General features: G+C 50.5%; 1 protein-coding gene across 10 annotated transcripts in view; it reads right to left on the reverse strand.

Annotated features, from left to right (window-relative positions):
• Positions 1-18,056, reverse strand: part of PRKAG2 (protein kinase AMP-activated non-catalytic subunit gamma 2) — a 355,936-nt gene that overhangs the window by 35,941 nt on the left and 301,939 nt on the right. For all 10 annotated transcript variants that reach the window (XM_084787781.1, XM_084787778.1, XM_084787776.1 and 7 more), the window contains one exon: positions 16,777-16,846. In XM_084787781.1, coding sequence (XP_084643907.1) covers positions 16,777-16,846 — 70 coding nt within the window. The remainder of the gene's footprint in view (positions 1-16,776; positions 16,847-18,056) is intronic.

The following is an 18,056-nucleotide window of genomic DNA, read 5'->3' on the forward strand; positions in this document are numbered from 1 at the left end:
TGACTGAAGGGACTGAACAGTGACACCCTCCTCCCAGAATGGCCACTTAAACTGCTGAATGCAAATGTTGTGTAGTTAAGGATTTTCAGAGGTCAGATCCTTACATAAGACAAGGAGCTTGGGACCAGACCATCCTGGACTTGGGACAATGACACGTCCTCACAAAAGAGAGAAAGGCCGAAAGAGACCCAGAGAGGAACAGGAAGACAGTGCTGGACATCAAGTGCTGGACACTAGCAGAAGCACAGACAGACAGACAGACAGACAGACAGACAGACAGAGGAGGTGTCCTGGGAAAGATTCTCCTCCAGCCTGTAGGGCAGAGAATAAATTTCTGCTGCTCACTGAAGATCTGTTTCAGAGGCCTCAGACACTAATATACCTTTAAAGATCAGTTCAAAGGACACTTCCTTCCGCAACACCGTGCAGTGGGTCTGAGCTGCTGCGTTCTGACATGACCATTAGTGGTTTATGAGCAGTTCCTGGCGGGAGCCCTCACATGCCCACTGTATTTATAGGCCTGGCTCTTCCTGAGACTGTAAACTGTCCAGGTCGGCAAGCACGGCCCACTCTTCTTTATATCCAGGCACTCAGCGAACTTCTGTGAGTGTCTCACACAAGACACTACTGGCTAAATCATAAGCCACTGGGAAAATGCATTGATCAAGTGTGACAGGAGTGAGATCTGGGGTCCTCTGCCAATTCTGTCACAGACAAAAGCAGGTTTAAAAGATCACAGGCAAAAGCTCCCAGGACCTAAAAGGGAAGGAAGGCGCTCCTACAAGCTGTCCTGGCCTCCGCATGAGCACTGTGGCATGGGTGTGCCCTGCCCTCACGGACCGCTGCTGACGCTAGACATACCGACAAGCAAACTGTCTTTAGAGTATATGCCTTTATAAAACAAGTTATTAGAGAGGAATATTTGGGGAGTATCACTGAAATAATGACCATATGGAAATAACCCTATGATTTTTTTTTTTTAAAGAGTAAATCAATGTTCTAAAGCTTAACAGGTTGAAGTATACTTTATACTGAAGCTATTTTCTAATTCTGGTAGAAAACATGGAGTTAAGATTGCATAAAAAAATTTAAATGCTTAATCAATAATCAATCAATCAACCTACCTACCATTATTTGTGTGTGTGTATGTGTGTGTATGTGTGTGTGCGCGCGCGCGTGCCCACTGGTGTGCAAATGGAAGCCATAGGAGGATGTGGAGTGTTTTCTCTTTGTCTCTGCTCTCTGCCGCACTGCCTCGCCACAGGGACTCTTACTGAACCCAAAGCTCACCATTACAGCAAGGCTAGATGGCAGAGAGCTCCTCGTCTCCCCCTCCCAGTCTGGGGTTACAAGCATATACAGTCCTGCCTGGCTCTTTGTGTGAGGGCTGGGGATTTGAACTCAGCTCCTCATGTTTGGATGGCGAGACCTCTTACCTACTGAGACATCTTACCAGCACAATATATATTCTATATATTCTAAAAATTCCGAATATAGGCAGCTAGACAAATCCTAGTTCCAGAGGTGCTCACTGTATCATAAATTATTAATAGTTTTCCCAAATGACTTCCACAGATTTTTAATTTAGAAAGAAATTACAAAAATGTGTACACTGCTTCATCTTTTTGGTCTTAATTGTATGAAAATGAAGAGGCTCAACACTATACTGTGTTAGTCAAGCAGAGACATGAAAAGATGATCAAAACAGCAGACACCAGGATGAGGGCTAACAATATAATGGCTTCCTAGCGAGCATTAATCAAAGTTAAGTGCAGGACGGTCGATGAGGCGATGACTCAGAAACAGACTGCAGGATGTCCTGGATGTGGGGATAATGCCTACTGATTAATTCACTACTGTGATGGATGCTTCTGTAAGCTGACAGGATCTAGAATGTCCTGGGCATGTCCACAGGGATTAGCTAGATTAGGTTAACTGAGGAGGGGACACCCACCCTGTCTGTGGGCAGCACCAGTCCATGGCTGGGAGCTGAGCCTGCGCAGAGAGGACAGTGGGCTAAGCACAAGCCTTCGTCTCTCTGCGCTTCCTGATGTGAGATGCAGAGTGACACCTATTGTCATAATGGACCGTACCCCTCTGAAACTGAGCCCAATAATCCCAAGAAACATATAACTTGCTTCCTGCCTGGTATTCAGTCACACAAATGAGAAAACTAACTAATACAGCTACCAACTGGATGTCACCATCAGGCCCTATTGGTCTTACGCTGGGAGTGGCCAGCCATGAGTGGGCCCTGGCTGCCCTGACCCAAATCCCATCAGGACAGTTTTAGGCACACAGTGACTGTTAGATGGTCGATCCCAACTCTAAGCAGGGTGGTGGGGTGGTGGGGTGGGGTCTAAGGCCATACCTGGCCTCACCTCACCTGTAAGCTCCTCCACGTCTCCTCAGACACAGACCACAGGAGGGATGAAGCGCCAGGCTGTCATACCACATCAGCCCTGGTGTGAATTATCCCAGCCTCAGTCGCCCTTGAACGAAGTGCCACTGAGAGGGATGCTGCTCCCACGCCTATCCGTGGATGCCTCGGCGTGCTGTGACATTCTCTTCCTGTTGTTTGTTTTCCAACTCAGTTCTCAGCCTGGCCACGGACACCTCGAGGAACTCATCTCTGACAGTTTTGTCTTCTCGTCAGTACTAGAGATGGGATAACCCAGAGCCTCTCCCCTCTCCCAAGGAGCTACACTAACCCTACACCCTCTGCTTTATCCTTAAGACAGAGGAGGGGCCTGAGAAGAGGGTGTCTAGACAGTGTCTAGAGATGGGGGACCCCACGGTGACAGCACGTGAGGTCAGAATGCTGGGGGTGGTGGTGGACAGAGGAGGAACATGGACCTGAAGACTTGCTTGGTTCCAAGTCTTGAGGATGAGAAAGGGGCCAGTATGGACTCCCTTCAACAGCAATAAACTACTGTGTCTTCTACAATAACTTACACTTGCCGCCAGACGTTACTATTTGAAATAGCAATGAGAAGCTCGAAGATGCTTCCAAGAATAACAGCCCAGAAGAGCTAAACCCCATAATGTAGGTAACAAGCGTGATACACAGTGACCAATACTGTGGCCACTTAGCAGAAGCCGCTGCGCTGCTCTTGCACCAGCAACACCAACCCCCAAGCTGTCCCTAAGTCCGTAAGTCATTACTGCCCCCACAGATGAAGACACGGAGGCCTGAGGGGTCAAATAACTTTCTCCGGAGTAACATGACACTATTAGTGAGGAGCCAGTGCCCCTGACAACCTAGACTGAGTGTGGGTGCAATCAATTCAGCAATATTACGCAGACGTTCAGAGCAGAGAGCGGAATGTAAACGCGGGATATGTGCAGTATGGGGGCAAAAGGGAAGAAAAGACCTGACAATTAAAAGGACTAAAAGGGTTCTCAGGTGTGGGTAATCCTAGAGATAAAACTCCACTGAGAAAATGGCGCTCAGACTGGTCTGTAGGGTATTTTCTTGACTAATGATTTGACGTGGGGTCAGGTCAGCCACTGTGTGGGGTGCTACCCCTGTGCAGGGGGTCCTGAGTTGCATAAGAGAGCAAATGAGCCAGGCACGGTGGTGCATGCTGTGAGTTCAAGGCCAGCCTGGTCTACAGAGTGAGTGCAGGACAGCCAAGGCTACACAGAGGAACCCTGTCTGGAGAAACAAACAAACAAACAAACAAACAAACAGCAAGCACACTGAGTGAACCAGTAAGCAGTATTCTTCAGTTCCTGCCGTTGCTTCCCTTGATAATGGACGGTGACGTGGCCGTGTAAGCCAAATCAATGCCTCCTCCTCAAGCTGCTTTGTCATGGTGTTTATCACAGCAATAGAAAGCAAACTAGGACACATGGACAGTGACAAAGCTAGATTTTAACATAACCTCAGGGCTCAGAAAGAAGCGAAGTGAATCCCACTAGCATTTTATTCTCTTCTTAGGTTTTGGGTTTGGTTTTGTGCATGCAAGGCAGGGGTGTGTGTGTGTGTGTGTGTGTGTGTGTGTGTGTGTGTGTGTGTGTGTGTGTGTGTGGTGTGTGTGTGTGTGTGTGTGTATACACATGCAGGTGCTTACATGCCTGTGTACACACCCTGTGGAAGCCAGAGGACAACTTCCGATGGCACTCTTCAGATGCTATACACCTTGTTACTGAGACGCCTCCTCCCCCCAGGAACATCCCTCCTTCCCAGGATACAGAACCCAGACGCTCAACTAAAGCAAGTGTGGACAACAGTCAGGTCTCAGGTAGCACTGACACGAGGACCAGGGCCACCTAGCAGTTGCTGGCCCTGCGGCATAGCTTCCTCCAATCTCTACTAGGGATCTTGAAAAGGGATGCGGGCAGATTGCTAGGCATTTCTTGAGATGACGGGAGACTCCTTCTGTTTGCTGTAGACTCCTCAGTGGGCTTCTTTTGGGGGGGCTTCTTGATATATGTGGGGGTCCTAGGCCTTACCTGCCTAGAGCACCTGGCTTTCAACTGCTCACATTTCTTACACTTGCATAGTTCTGCCTGTGCCTTATGTGTATGCTCGAGCCTCTGCTGCCTTCTCTGGATCTGACTTATGGCCTCACAGAACACCCATTCTTCCTTTCCTGTGCCCTAAAACTTAAACAAACAAGGGCTGAGTACCATGCCTCTATTATACAGGGGAAATGGTGAGGTTTTTAAAAATTACTTTAAAACTAATTTTTAAAAAAGATTTATTAATTTATTTAGTATGTATACAATGTTGTGCCTGCATGTACACCTGCACACCAGAAGAGGGCACCAGATCTCATTATAGATAGTTGTGAGCCACCATGTGGTTGCTGGGAATTGAACTCAGGACCTCTGGAAGAGTAGCCAGTGCTCTTAACCTCTGAGCCATCTCTCCAGCCCCTACAACTACCTTTATTAATATATAATTCTGTGTGTGTGCAGGTATGTCTTGAGTATCAAGTGTGTGTGCAGATATGTGCAGGTATGTGTGTATATGTGTAGGTGTGTCTGTCTGTATGCAGATGTGTGTGTGTGTGTGTGTGAAGATGTGTCTGTGTGTATACAAGGGTGTGTGTATACAGATGTGTGCGGGTGTGTTTTGTATATAGGCACACACCTGCACAGGTGTGTGCATGCATATGAAGGCCAGAAGTCAACCTCAGCTAGTTCCTCAAGGCACTGACCACCCTGTTTTCTGAACAATATCTCACTGAATATGGGTCTTATCAAGTAGGTTAGGCTGGACGGTTGGCCAGCAAGCCCCAGGAACCCACTGGCTCTACCTCCTGGGATTTTAAATACACACCAGCAAGCCATAGTCAGAGAGGCAGAGAAAGCACAGAGCTGACCTTCTTCCTCAGCTGAAGTCCTAGGAGGAAAAAGCCCCTTCTCCACGCTGCCTTAAAATCCCTTCAAGCTGAATGTCTCTCCTTTCCACTTCCTGTGTGTCTATCCATCCTCCAAACTTTCTCTCATTATGGTATTTTTCCTATGTTCACTCCCTGTCAACTGGCTGCCTGCTCCGCCTCTCGACCTATGGTTGACTTTATTTAATCCTGTTTACAATATTCAAGCAAAAAAGCTCTTGGATTACTTAGGTGTGGTGACGAGCACCATTGATCTCAGCACTCAGGAGGCAGAGGCAGGCAGATCTTTGTCAGTTTGGGGCCAGCCTGGTCTACAAAGAGAGTTCAAGATAGCCAGGACTACAAGAGAAACCAAAAAACCAAACCAAACCAAACCAACTCTTGGATTAATGGTGTGTGCTAAGGCTGAGCCACACCACAACTAGAAACCAGGTTTTTCCAGTAAATAACAAAATCTCAGGGTTGACAATATGACCAAATATCCTGTAACACATACTCCCCTCTACCGCCCCCTCCCGCCCCCCAGAACTCGCTTTATAGACCAGGCTGGCCTTGAACTCACAGAGATCTGCCTGTCTCTGCCTCCCTCAGTGCTGGAATTACAGGCATGTGCTACCCTGAGCAGCTCATACTTTTTTTTTTTTTAAATTAATGTGGCTCCTGAGGACCAAACTCAGGTCTTCATGATTGTGTGACAAGTACTTTACTAACTAAAGTATCTTTACAGCTTCTTTCTCTTCTTTTTTCGTTTTGGTAGGGGGTCTCATGTATCCCAGGGTCAAACTGGATACGTATTGAGGATAACCTTACACCTCTGATCCTCCTGCCTCCACGTCCTAGGTGCCAAGGTTTATGCCACCACGCATGGTTCACATGGTGCTGGGGATAGAACCCACGGCTTTGTGCATGTTTGGCAAGCACTCTACCAGCTGAGCTGCATCCCCAGCCACATTACAGTTTACCTACTTCTATACTGTTCAATTACTTTTTCTCCTGTGGTGATTGGCAGAAAGGAGCAATAAGCCAGGAGAACATACACCAGTGAGCGCCACTCAGGAAACAACCGAAGCCTTGTTGATGCAGTCCATGCCTTGGTTACTGTCCTACTGCTGGGAAGAGATACTACAACCTGTAAATGAAAGCCTGGAATCCGGGGTTCGTGCTTTCAGAGGGAGCACGGCAGTAGGCATAGAGCTGGGTCAGCAGCTAAGAGCTACATCTGACCCACAAACCCAGGGAGGCGGGGGGCTGGGGGGCAGGAACGGGACACAACACTAACTGGGAGTGATGCTCATCTTTTTTTTTTTTTAATATTTATTTACTATATATACAGTGCTCTGCCTGCATGTACATCTGCAGGCCAGAGGAGGGCATCAGATCACATTATAGATGGTTGTGAGCCACCATGTGGTTGCTGGGAATTGAACTCTGGTCCTCTGTAGGGCAGCAGGCACTCGTAACTGCTGAGCCACCTCTCCAGCCCCCGTCCTACTTTTCTTTTCTGTGTGTTACTTTTGAGACTCTGTTGACGGCTAAGAAGCCTAATTTCTGACTTTGTGGTTTCACTCTCATCTTGAACAGACCTCACAAAGCATTGCTCGTGTTATTGCTTTCTTGGAGGACAAGGTTTCATCTTTGCTGAGCAGGGCTCCTTTTCTGAGATTTCATTGGTTTCTGTCATTTCAGCAGATTTTCGGTGGGAAGACAGAAGAAAGAATCCATTCAGCAAACTACCAGAGGGTGGTAGATCCACTCTGTCAGCCAGTCCAGGTGAGTTCAAGATGAGTGTACCTCCAAGTCCTCAGAAGCCCCCAAGAGCCCTGCAGCTAGACTGTGATGAAAGGCTAATTTCAGTGTAGGCCCACAATTATGTCCACATTGTTAGGGGCTAGCAGCAGAACCGCCCATGATGGGCCCATTGGCTCTCTCCATCGTGGCATGCCGCTGTCTTAATGGCTCTGTCAGGAGTTGCTATTTCAAGTCACCAGGTGGGAAAGCCATGTGCAGGGACATCACGGGAAGGCACCAGCCGTGGACACTTCTATCAGCTCGCCGGCCTGGGAGGCCACGTGCCAGTCTGTTCTAGCAGGGACACGAGCTGAGTGGGAGACAGAGTGGATGGGAGAGCAGGGCACAGGGGGACTGAGCCATGAACTGTAGCGAAGGAACTTTTCTCACTGCCCCGTTCCTCTTTTCCTCTCTCCCTTCCCAACCTCCTACCACCTTCCCTCCCTCCCACTTGCCTTCCCTTTTCTCCAACCTCCACAATCAATGCAGGAGTCTGTGACCAAGTGAACGGAATTCCCTGTCCACTGACACAGATGCCTTCAGGACCCCAGCTGCTGGAACCAGTTCAGCTCTGACTCTGTCCACTTGGGGACAACATCAGATCCATAGGCTCAGGTGCCGGGTCTGCCCACATCCCTGCAAATCCCAGGTACACATCTGCCTCTGAGCTTCTTGACCGACCGGCTACAAATAAGGTTCCTGTGACTGTCTCCTTGGGATCCACCAATTTTCTTGAAGGGAACAACTGAAGGTTTATCACAAAGACATATAGGGTGACGTCATGAGGAGGGGAACGAGGACCTCCATGCATCTCCCTAGATGCTCTGTGGGCTCAGTCTTTCAGGGTTTTAATAGAAGCCTATTTAGTACGCATGACTAATTAAAACACCGGCCACTGCTAATCAACTGTAGGCCATGTTCTCTTCCCCAGAAGCTGGGAATGGGTCTTGAAGTCCCAACCCTCAACCCTCTAACTCTGCCCTATTCTTCCTGAAGCTACCAAGGGCCAGCCAGCCAGCCAGCCAGCCAGCCATCATTATTAGCACATAAAGCAGCTTTGAAGGCGGAGGATTTTAGATGCCATGTCCCAGGAGAAGGGAGACAACGCTACCACATTTGGCCATATCATCAGAGCTTAGCCCGAACTATTACCATTATTATTTCTTCTTTTGCTTTTTGCTTCTTTGAGGCAGTGTCTCCTCTCACCCAGGCTGCCTGAAACTCAACATCCAGCTCAGACTGGACTTGGACAAGTGGGACTCCAACGGCCTTGGTCCCAGAGTGCTGCAATCACAGCCACATCTGGCTCCTTATTTGGGGATGATGGCATCATCCTTCTGCAGGCTGTTCTCAGTCAAGAAGATAAACACAGTACCGCTCGCCACGGCTGGGGAAGGGGCAGTAGCCACAGACACCCACTAGACAGCGAGATAAACGAGCGGGACTCCAGGAGCTTTTTAAACCCTCTTTAGGGCAGTCATTACAGCTACTGTTTATAAAGACTGGACCACATCCTGGGCGCTTCGGTGAGTGCTGTGGTCTGAAGCTAGGTGCTGTTACGGCTAAATTACCTGTGGGGAGAAAAATAAAGCTTTAAGCATTTTGCTTAAGAGCTACTCAACAGGGCTGGAAAGATAGCTCAGAGGTTAAGAGCACCAACTGCTCTTCCAGAGGTCCTGAGTTCAATTCCCAGCAACCACATAGTGGCTCACGACCATCTATAATGTAATGCAGGCCCTCTTCTGGCCTGCAGGTGTACATTCAGGCAGAGCGCTGTATACATAATAAATAAATAAATCTTTAAAAAGAAAAGAAAAAAAAAAGAGCAAAGGAACGAGACCCCAGTCTGGGTCTGACCACACTCTTAAGTGACTATGACTGCCGACAAGACCAAAGGCCACGCGGCCAGGACACTGGACTGTGTATGTATGCAACTTCAGGTGGTCACAACGGATGGCTAAAACATCCTACGATAGTAACACTAATCGGAGCAGTATTTCCGCCACCTCCCCTTCTTCCCTTTCTCCTTCTGAGGCAGGGTTCTGAGTTGCCCGGGCTGACAGACCTGGACGCACTACGTAGCTGAGGGTGACCCAAACTTCCCGACTCTCCTGCCTCCAACTCTGAGCTAGGATTACAGGCATGCACCCCTTTGCCTGTTTTATGTAGTAGTGGAGGCTTAGTCCCCGGCCCCAAACAGCCCATTTCAAAGAGAATATGCCACATGGCTTGTTCAGTAAGCGCTTGTTAGCAACTGATTTACAAGTGACCAACGTGTAGACTGAACTAAACAAATGGGCTGGCTTGACACAGAGTGACGCGACGTTAAGTTCAGATCCCAGGAAACAGTTCAAGAAGGATGGAAGACAGCGGCCTGCTGAACAGACTAAGGGACAGCTACACTTCAGCCCAACGAACCCCAAATTAGTTCCCTCCTTTATTATCAAAGACAAGTCCGACTTGTTTTCTCTACCCGCAGCAGGACACACCTCATTCCTACACCAAAAGGCTCTGAAGGCCCTCCTTTAGACACGGACTCTGCAGGCCAGCTCCCCGGCCCACCTGCTTGAGCACCTGTGAAAAGCCCAATCACGGGCCCAGCATGCTTGGACTGCACAGATGGGTGGGGATGTGCCCTCCTCTCAAGAGAGACTTGGTCTGTCCACTTCTCTACTTCATTTATCATCATCAAAGTCAGATCTCCCTCACCCCCACAGCGCCTTCAACACAAACAACTCAGCTTTTCGTAAGATTCAACCATCTCAAGTACCTCAGGCCTATGTGCGAGTGTGAACAGGAGAGCTCCAAATCCATGTAACAAATATTTACAGAAAATGAAGTCTCCACTGTCACAGCACCACTGCCAGGACCTGCAAGGGCAAGCCTCTGCCTTTGATTCTTGGAACCTGAGATTTAATAACAAAGAAACGCACATAACCCCATTTCCCCTTAACGCACTCGAGGGCTATGGGGCACTGAGATACTCTGAAGTCCTGTCTGGGGCTCAGACTTGCAAGCCTGTTACCTTTTACTTTCTTTCTCTATGCAAGGGAAATGAAAAGGCTATCTGCCTCTCATGGTCATCTTAAGGGTTAGGTTATGTGCACAGGGCCCAGCTAGAGGGAGTAAGCAGTCTCTTGGCTGAGGACCTGTGTCGAAGGTGAGTGGGCCTCAGATGGGGCCACAGGAATGCTTGACATGGAGCTGTGAGTCACACCATGTCATATGCAAAAGGCAGAGAAGACGCCACAGAGGGTATCAACAGCCATGGCGAGGAGCCCACCAGGGACCAAGGCATCTCCCCACCCGTGTCATTAAAAAGTAAGGATGGTCTTTGAGAAGAGGGCACAGGGCAGCTCTGTGGACCACAGGTTAAGGGGGATTAGGGCTGACTACTGTGCACTGGTCTTGGGGAAAAAGAAGTTTCTGCTAACTGTGGCAAGTTTGGATGCAGGGCAGAATTGGGGTAAAGAATAAAGAGGAGGTGATCACAGAAGGAGGGCTTTCTGAAGGGAAGATGACCTCACGTTGATCTCCAGCATGGACTTGGCTGGAGATGACTACCACATGTGCCTGGAACGTGGCTATTCACTGTGCTGGGCACGCCATCTTAGTGAGGACATGTCATGTCTGCCCGCCGTAAGCGATGGCGGTGGTAACGGCACGGTGCCACAATACAACGCTGCTGTACAGCTCCGATCCCCTCTGTCCCTGACAGGTGAAGTTGGAAGCCACAGTGTTAAATAAAGCACAGGCCTGGGACTCTGGTGAGTGGTCTGCTGGAGTTCCGGCTGCACAGAAATGGGGTCAGGAGGCTGTTCCCCACCAGGCTTCTGGAGAGAAGCTCATGTGACCCTAGCGAAATGACGGGAGGTGCTACCTTGGGTCTCGATGGCTTTCTGGTTGGTTCCAGGCACTTGCAAAGCCTGGTGATTAAGTTCCACTCCCCCTACCCCCTTGCTTTTCAAGACAGGGCTTCTCTATGTAGCCTTGGCTGTCCTGGGCTCACTTTGTAGACCAGGCTAGCCTCGAACTTACAACAATCCACCTGCCTCTGCCTCCTGAGTGCTGGGATTAAAGGTGTGAGCCACTACACTGGGGCCTGTATATTCCACTTTTTGATAGCCAACCCCTATGTATTTCCTGTACTTTGCACTATGAAGACAGAATCCATGTTCTGGATAAAGTACAGGTATTTTACCTGGTGCATGATTTTGATGGTGAGAAGAGCTAAACAGCATGGTGTTCATGTCTGCCAAGTGTCCTACTGCTTGTGTCATAATAGGGGAAGGTGCCACATGGCAGCTGGGCACGAGAAGGAGTGGGTTCCATGGCCAGAGAGGAAAGCAGGAGAGGAGTGGATGGCTTGACCCTTACACGCTGCCCTTGGAAGAACCAATCTATACTTGGGACCAATAGTCCTCTAAGGGCATGTCCCAGAAGCTTCGTCACTTCACCGGGGCCGATCTAAAGATCCATCACCTTTTCCTGTTCTATGGGGGACCACAATTTCATCCCAGAAACTTCCAAGGGTGCAAAATCTCTTCAAAGCATTGTCTGCAGGACAACTCCTGTACCTCCTTAAGTCTAAGAAACCCATAAGCCGTGCTAGAAGCTGATTTTGGATGCACCAAAGCATGTGGCAATACACAGGGAGAGCTAGGCAGAAAGTCTAAACTACCGACAGTTCATATAATCGTAATTATTCTTGTGGTCACGAATCAACGTATGCCTTGCGTACAAGCCCAGCAAGAGAACGTACAGTCGGAATTGAGAAAGCACATTCTCAGACCTTCTGAACCTGTCACTTCGACATGCCTACCAGCAGAGGCCAGCATCTCTCATGTCACAGGCAACAAACCTGCAGGCCAACTGCTGAGCCTCACTTTTAACAGCTCTGAAAACCTCCTGAGAAGGAACAGCGTCATGGGCTGCTCCCTCCCTGCAAAGGCAAGGGAGCCATTTATAGTCTGCCTTAATTTCCTATCTTCATGGAAACTGTGTACTTGTTCGTGAATGAGCCACGGGCTGCTGTGCTGTCCAAGGTGCGCTGTCCCCACAGAGAACCCATCTTTGCTCACCTCAGGACATTGCCTCCCACGAGGTGAGAACAATGAGTTGTTAGTGGGCACATGTTTTTTGTTTGTTCTCCCCACTACACACACACACACACACACACACACACACACACACACACACATCACTGGATGTTGAATGCTCTAGAGTTTGATTTCCAAGCAGGAAGGGAAACAAGCAAGTGGTCAGAGTGCCAGGCCTGTGTTTGCCAGGGACAACATAATGATAACACTAAGACAAAGCTTCAGGAGGCTCTGTGGGTTAACCAAGGAAAGGCAGCCTGTCCCTCACACAGTAGGGCCTCCACCCTGAGATGTCTGACAGGAAAACGATGCTTACCCTCTCACACAGTGAGCACTTAAGTGCATGGGTGCGTGTGCACGTGTGGGTGCAGGCCAGAGGTGGCTGCCAGATGCCTTCTCTGATTGCTGTCCACATTGTTTTTTGAGATAGGGTTTCTCATTGAACCTGGACTTTGCCAATTCGGCTAGCTGGACTGGCCAGCATAGCTCCAGGGATCTGCCTGTCTTCCTTTCCCCAGTGTGCAGGGATTACAAGCCTGCACTTTTTTAATATGTGAGTTCTGCGGGTTGAGTTTAGATCCTCGTGTTTGCTGTTTAGTTTTCTGTCCACTTGACACTAGCTATAGGTACCTGCAAAGCGGGAACCTCAATTGAGAAAATACCTCCATCATACTGGCCTCTAAGCAGGTCTGTGTGGGCATTTTCTCAATTAATGATTGATGTACGATGGCCAGCCTACTGTGGGTGGTGCCACTCTGGGCAGGTGGCCCTGGGCGACACAGAAAAGCAGTGCAGTCCGAGCGAGCCACGGGGAGCAGGCCAGTGAGCAGCATTATTCCACGGCCTCTGCTTCAGTTCCTGCCCTGACTTTCCTTCATGATGAACCATAAAGCTGTAAGATGAAATAAATCCTTCCTTCCCCAAGCTGCTTTCAGTCATGGGGTTTGCCACAGCAATGGGGAACAAGCAAACTACAATCCACATACACCCAAGCAACAAACATGCTGCTGACTGAGCTGTGGCCTTGGCTCCTTTCTTATTTTTGATTGCTCTGGGTTCAGCTGGCCAGGCTTCCCACAGCGAGACTGTGTGTGAGTGAGGTCTGGGAACTGCTTGGTGACCAACCATGAGGGCAGGATGGATCCCGGGTACAGCTGGGACAGGTGATGAAGGGTGAGGAGAAACCCACCAGCTAGGGAAGACCACTGCGGCAAGCCACCTTAAGCCCGAACTTCTGCACTTTCCCAGAAGCCAAGAAGACCCAAGGCCTAAGAGAGGTGTCTGAGCTGGTGGGAGGTGGCAGGGCTCTGGCAGACTGAGTTGTCAGACATTCAACTGCAGGGAGATGATCTTTAAAGCACTCCAGGTTGTGCTCAGGGCCTCAGGCCTAGCCAAGAAATAAGTTCAAGGCAGTTAAGACGGATAAACACAAATGCTAAAAAGATGCGACTGGTCCCAGAGTTTAAAAAAAAAATTTAAAACGCAAACACATAAAGTGATGGCTCTGGGGAGGTTCTGTTCTCACAGCTTTGCATGCATTAGACCACAGAATCCTCCGACATCATAAAGTAAGTACAGATGTTTAAGGTGGCCGCTGGGAGCCTAGTGGCAGACACCAGCAGAACAGAACGAGGGGTAGCCTCAGAGAGATGAGATTTAGGGTGCACCTTGAAGCCGTGGTAAGCTTGGTGGGAGGCAGAGAGGGTGAGAGACGTGCTGAGAGACACGGGGAGCAGGCCTTGTCGTGCCGTGTCCAGGAGCCAAAACTAGCCATTTCATAAATCAGTTTCCTTGGATCCCAGCCCTGCCCACTGTGTTTGGCCTTGGGCTGCTTTCTTGCTACAAGGGCAAACTGGGCAGCTATGACAAAGCCAGAGAGCGTATAACCACAAGGCCAGGCCCTTTGCTGCATCCCAAGACCCATAACCTGGAGCCTCACTCTTCAAAGGAAGCCTGTGAGGCAGGAGAGAGGAGGCCCACCAGGGCTGGGCAGCAGGAAGCGTGCAGGCCCCATCCTGGACCTGCAGAATCGTGTGTGTGTGTGTGTGTGTGTGTGTGTGTGTGTGTGTGTGTGTGTGTTGCTTTTTAAAAGGTCTTAGGAGATCCTTCTGCACAGAAGGGCGCTGAGAAGATCCAAGCCTACGCTGATGTACAGACAGCACAGCAGTGAGCAGGAGCATCCTAGTCAGTGCTGTGGTCCTGGGGTCTTAGTTGAGGCTACAATGACCCACCAAGCAGGCTGCACAGGTCTCCCCTCCACCTCTTCCTTCCTCCCAGCTTTACTAATACCTTTGAATGCCTCCTGACTACTGGAACGGAGTTGAAATGTACTGGAAAACAGAGAAAGAGCTTTGGCACAACACCATCAGTTCATGTACTTCCCTAATGGACATATCGTCTCTAGGCTGTGCCTCCAAAAGCCAATGTGTAGCCGGCTGAAGATATTAGCTGGATAACAGAGAAAACTGCCTGAGGGCATGTTCAATCCGGACCTGCCCTGGACAGCTAACGTGGTCCCTGAGGTGCTCGAAGGTGTGATGCCTCACGACTGCAACCTCTTCCCCTCAGACAAGCAGCCTTTCTACTGTGAGAAGAACGAACACTGTAAAGTTCCAGGGAAACAAAGCTCTGCTCTGGACCATTCTGCCAACATCACCCCCTCTTCCAGCGCAGCTTGACAACTTCTACATAACTGTTTAATATTCTGCCTTCTTAAAAAAAAAAAAACAACCCAGGAACATTTGACAGGGTTATTTGTGAGATTCAGCTTAAGAGTAATGACGTAGTTCAGATAAAAATAGATGAGTGAAAAGGGGCACTCCTTTTTTTGTTTTTACTTTTAACGTGCTTGCTTTCACACTGAACAGGCAAGGGGCAACCAGAGGTGGAGGAGTGCATAGCTAACTTGGAGAAATGCACATGTTATAAATCTCAAGAAGAGACAAGCCATGAAGCCTGCACTAAACAGGATCCCCATGTGAAGATTCAATGATAAAGCCTTTTAAAGTCTGTGGACTTGGCACATGGCTAATGGCACTTAGAAAAGTAACATTTATGAAGCACCGACGGCTTTTACTGTCTGAGCACCACAGTGCAGACGGGCTCGTTTAACCCTCAGAGCATTAGGACATCAGCTCCATTCCACACAAGAGGAAACTGAGGCACAGAGCACTCACGGCGCTTGTCTGGGGACCTGACAGCCAAGTATGGCTGCAGAGGAGACAGGACTTGAGTCTTGGTTCTCCCACTCTGAGCACTCTTGCTTCCATCTCTAAAGGGCTAGACACCCCATACCATACACCCTGCAGCCAGTGGTCACCACCTGCTGTGCAATACACAAACACCTAGGGATAAGGACGTGCGTCCCAATGAATAAAAAAGTGAAGCCCAAGAAAATTTTGAAACGCACCATTTGTTAACAATGAAGACATTTTCACAGACGCGTTATCTTTAGGCCAACATAACTGTGAAGTGCTACAGCGAAGCTCCATCAGGCACCGGCCTCAGGCTTGCAGGGTAGCACTCCCCAGCTGGTTGAGCATGCTTATTTAAGTAATTGCCTGAGCATAAATGAACAGGGGTATTAAAGTAAAGTTGGCACAAGGGACGTCATCCACACAGCACATTCTTTGTTCAGGCCCTTCATTCTGTCAGTACTCTTGGAAAAAAGAGCAGCCGCTAAATAAATCATGGAAGTACACGAGACTGCATAAGGCCTTTTATAGTCTCCAAATGGTCATGCATCTTATATAAAGTTCGTTTTCTACTTCCTCGTTTAAATGTTAGCAGCCTCAAAATAAGATCCAGGCTATTCACCTGTAAGAAGATACAATTAGAAAATAGGGCAGGAAGGAGAAAACCCAGATGACAGGAGAAGGGATGGGATGGTTAAGTGTGAGGGGGTCACCTGGACTCAAACCAGTTCCATCAGCCACTTCGGGTTTGCTGATTTAACTTTACCCATGGGGGGAGGGGGACACACCCTACTGGAGGTATTTCCACAAATACAGATAAGGGAACCGGTTTGTTATTTGAAGGCATGGGCTGTCCGTGTGATTCCGGAGTGTTTGGGAGCGCACGGTGACATGCACAATTAGGGCTGCATGACACCTGGCTCTCGCTCGAGTTCGGGTCCGGAGGACAAAAGGGCCGTCCCTCGGAGCGCGCGGGCGGCTGCTCCCGGGAGCGAGGCTACGTTCCCCGGAACCCGGCTGCGTCCGCGAGAGTGGGGCTGCGTCCCTTGGAGCGGAGCTGCATTTCCCCGGAGCCGGTCCGCTTCTCTGAGAACCGGACTGCATCCCGGGAGCGAGGCTGCGTCCCCGGAAACCTGGTTCCATCTCCGGAACCAGGCTGCAACCCGAGAACAGGGCTGCATCCCCGGGAACCCGGCTGCTTTCCCGGGGCCGGGTGCTTCACCCAGAGAGGGGTTTCGTCCCTAGGATCTGGGCTGCATCCCGGGAGCCCGGTGCTAACCCCCGGAGCGGGCTGCAGTCCCGGTGCCCGCCGCCGGCAGCGCAGGACGCGGGTCGCGCACTCACCTTCCTCCTGGAACTCCAGCTTCTCCAGCATGCCGGCTTCCGCGGGTCCCGGGGCCGCCGCCAGCGCCGCCTGAGGGGGAGGAGGAGGACACGGATCAGCATGGGCCGCGGCGCTCCGGCTTCTTTCGCCCCGGGAGGAGGGGCCTGCAGCGGCAGTGGACGCGCGCGGCGGCGGGAGCGCGCGGCAGGCCAGGGCGGAGCGCGTCCCCGCCCAGGCCCCGCAGCCGCAGGTGGGCTGCGATGGCACGCTCCGTCCCCCCCGCGCCCTTGGTACGGCCCGCGAGCAAGCGTGGGAAGGGGAGCAGCGATGCCAGCGCTTCGCCCGCCGCGCGTGCCAGCGGACACGCGCGTCCCCGCTCAGGTGTGGGCCAGTGGGCACCCGCCGCACCCTCGGCGGGGACGCGCTTCCTTCTCGGGGCCCGGCGCTGGCGGCGTACCGCTCCCTTAAAAGGAGAGGCCGCCCCGGGGCCGCGCTTCGCCAGCCTTTCGCGCGCTCTCCGGTCCCCCCCTCCCCGCTCTCCCCCGCCCCCCGGCACGGCGGCGGATCTCCTAACTGGCTTCCTCCGCTCGCAGCTCGCTGTTTCCTCACTGCCGCAGCTTGCTGCCAAAAGTTCACACAATTTAAATCTGGCCCCGGGCACGCCCGTCACCCCGGACTTGGGTATCTGAGACTTCCCTATCGCCTACTCGGGTTGGCAGGCTGCGAGGCTGGCAGCGTTCAGCTGCTAGGAGGAAAATCGCCCGCCGGGAGGGGCCCGAGGCTGCCGACGACAGGCAGCACCTGCGGGGGCCACTGACCTCGGCAGGAACTTGTCAATTTTACAAGCTCAGAAGCAGGAAATAGAGACCTCTTTAGTCATCTTAGATGGGTCAGTTCCTAAATCTAAAGCAGTTTGTCATGCTCTGGAGAGAGAGAGAGACAGAGAGAGAGACAGAGAGAGAGAGAGAGAGAGAGAGAGAGAGAGAGAGAGAGAGAGAGAGAGAGAGAGAGAGAGAGAGAGAGAAGACCCAAAAAGACAAATACATAAATAAAATTTAAAAACTTGGACACTAATAAGTTAAGGAGCACTCAGTTTCAGGCCTCTTCCTCCTCTTCCTCAACCAAGTACAAGGGATAACAGGAAGATTGGAAAAGAAGGTCTGAGGTTGGGAGGAGAATGTGAGGTGGAGGAGCAGACGGAGGAATATGATCTAAATACGCTGTATGTTGGGGCTAGAGGGGTGGGTCAGCGATTAGGAGCGCTTGCACACCTACATGGCAGCCAGCACACAACTAACTG

This window comes from Acomys minous (assembly GCF_964271855.1).
Source record: "Acomys minous genome assembly, chromosome: 6".
Taxonomy (NCBI): Eukaryota; Metazoa; Chordata; class Mammalia; order Rodentia; family Muridae; genus Acomys; species Acomys minous.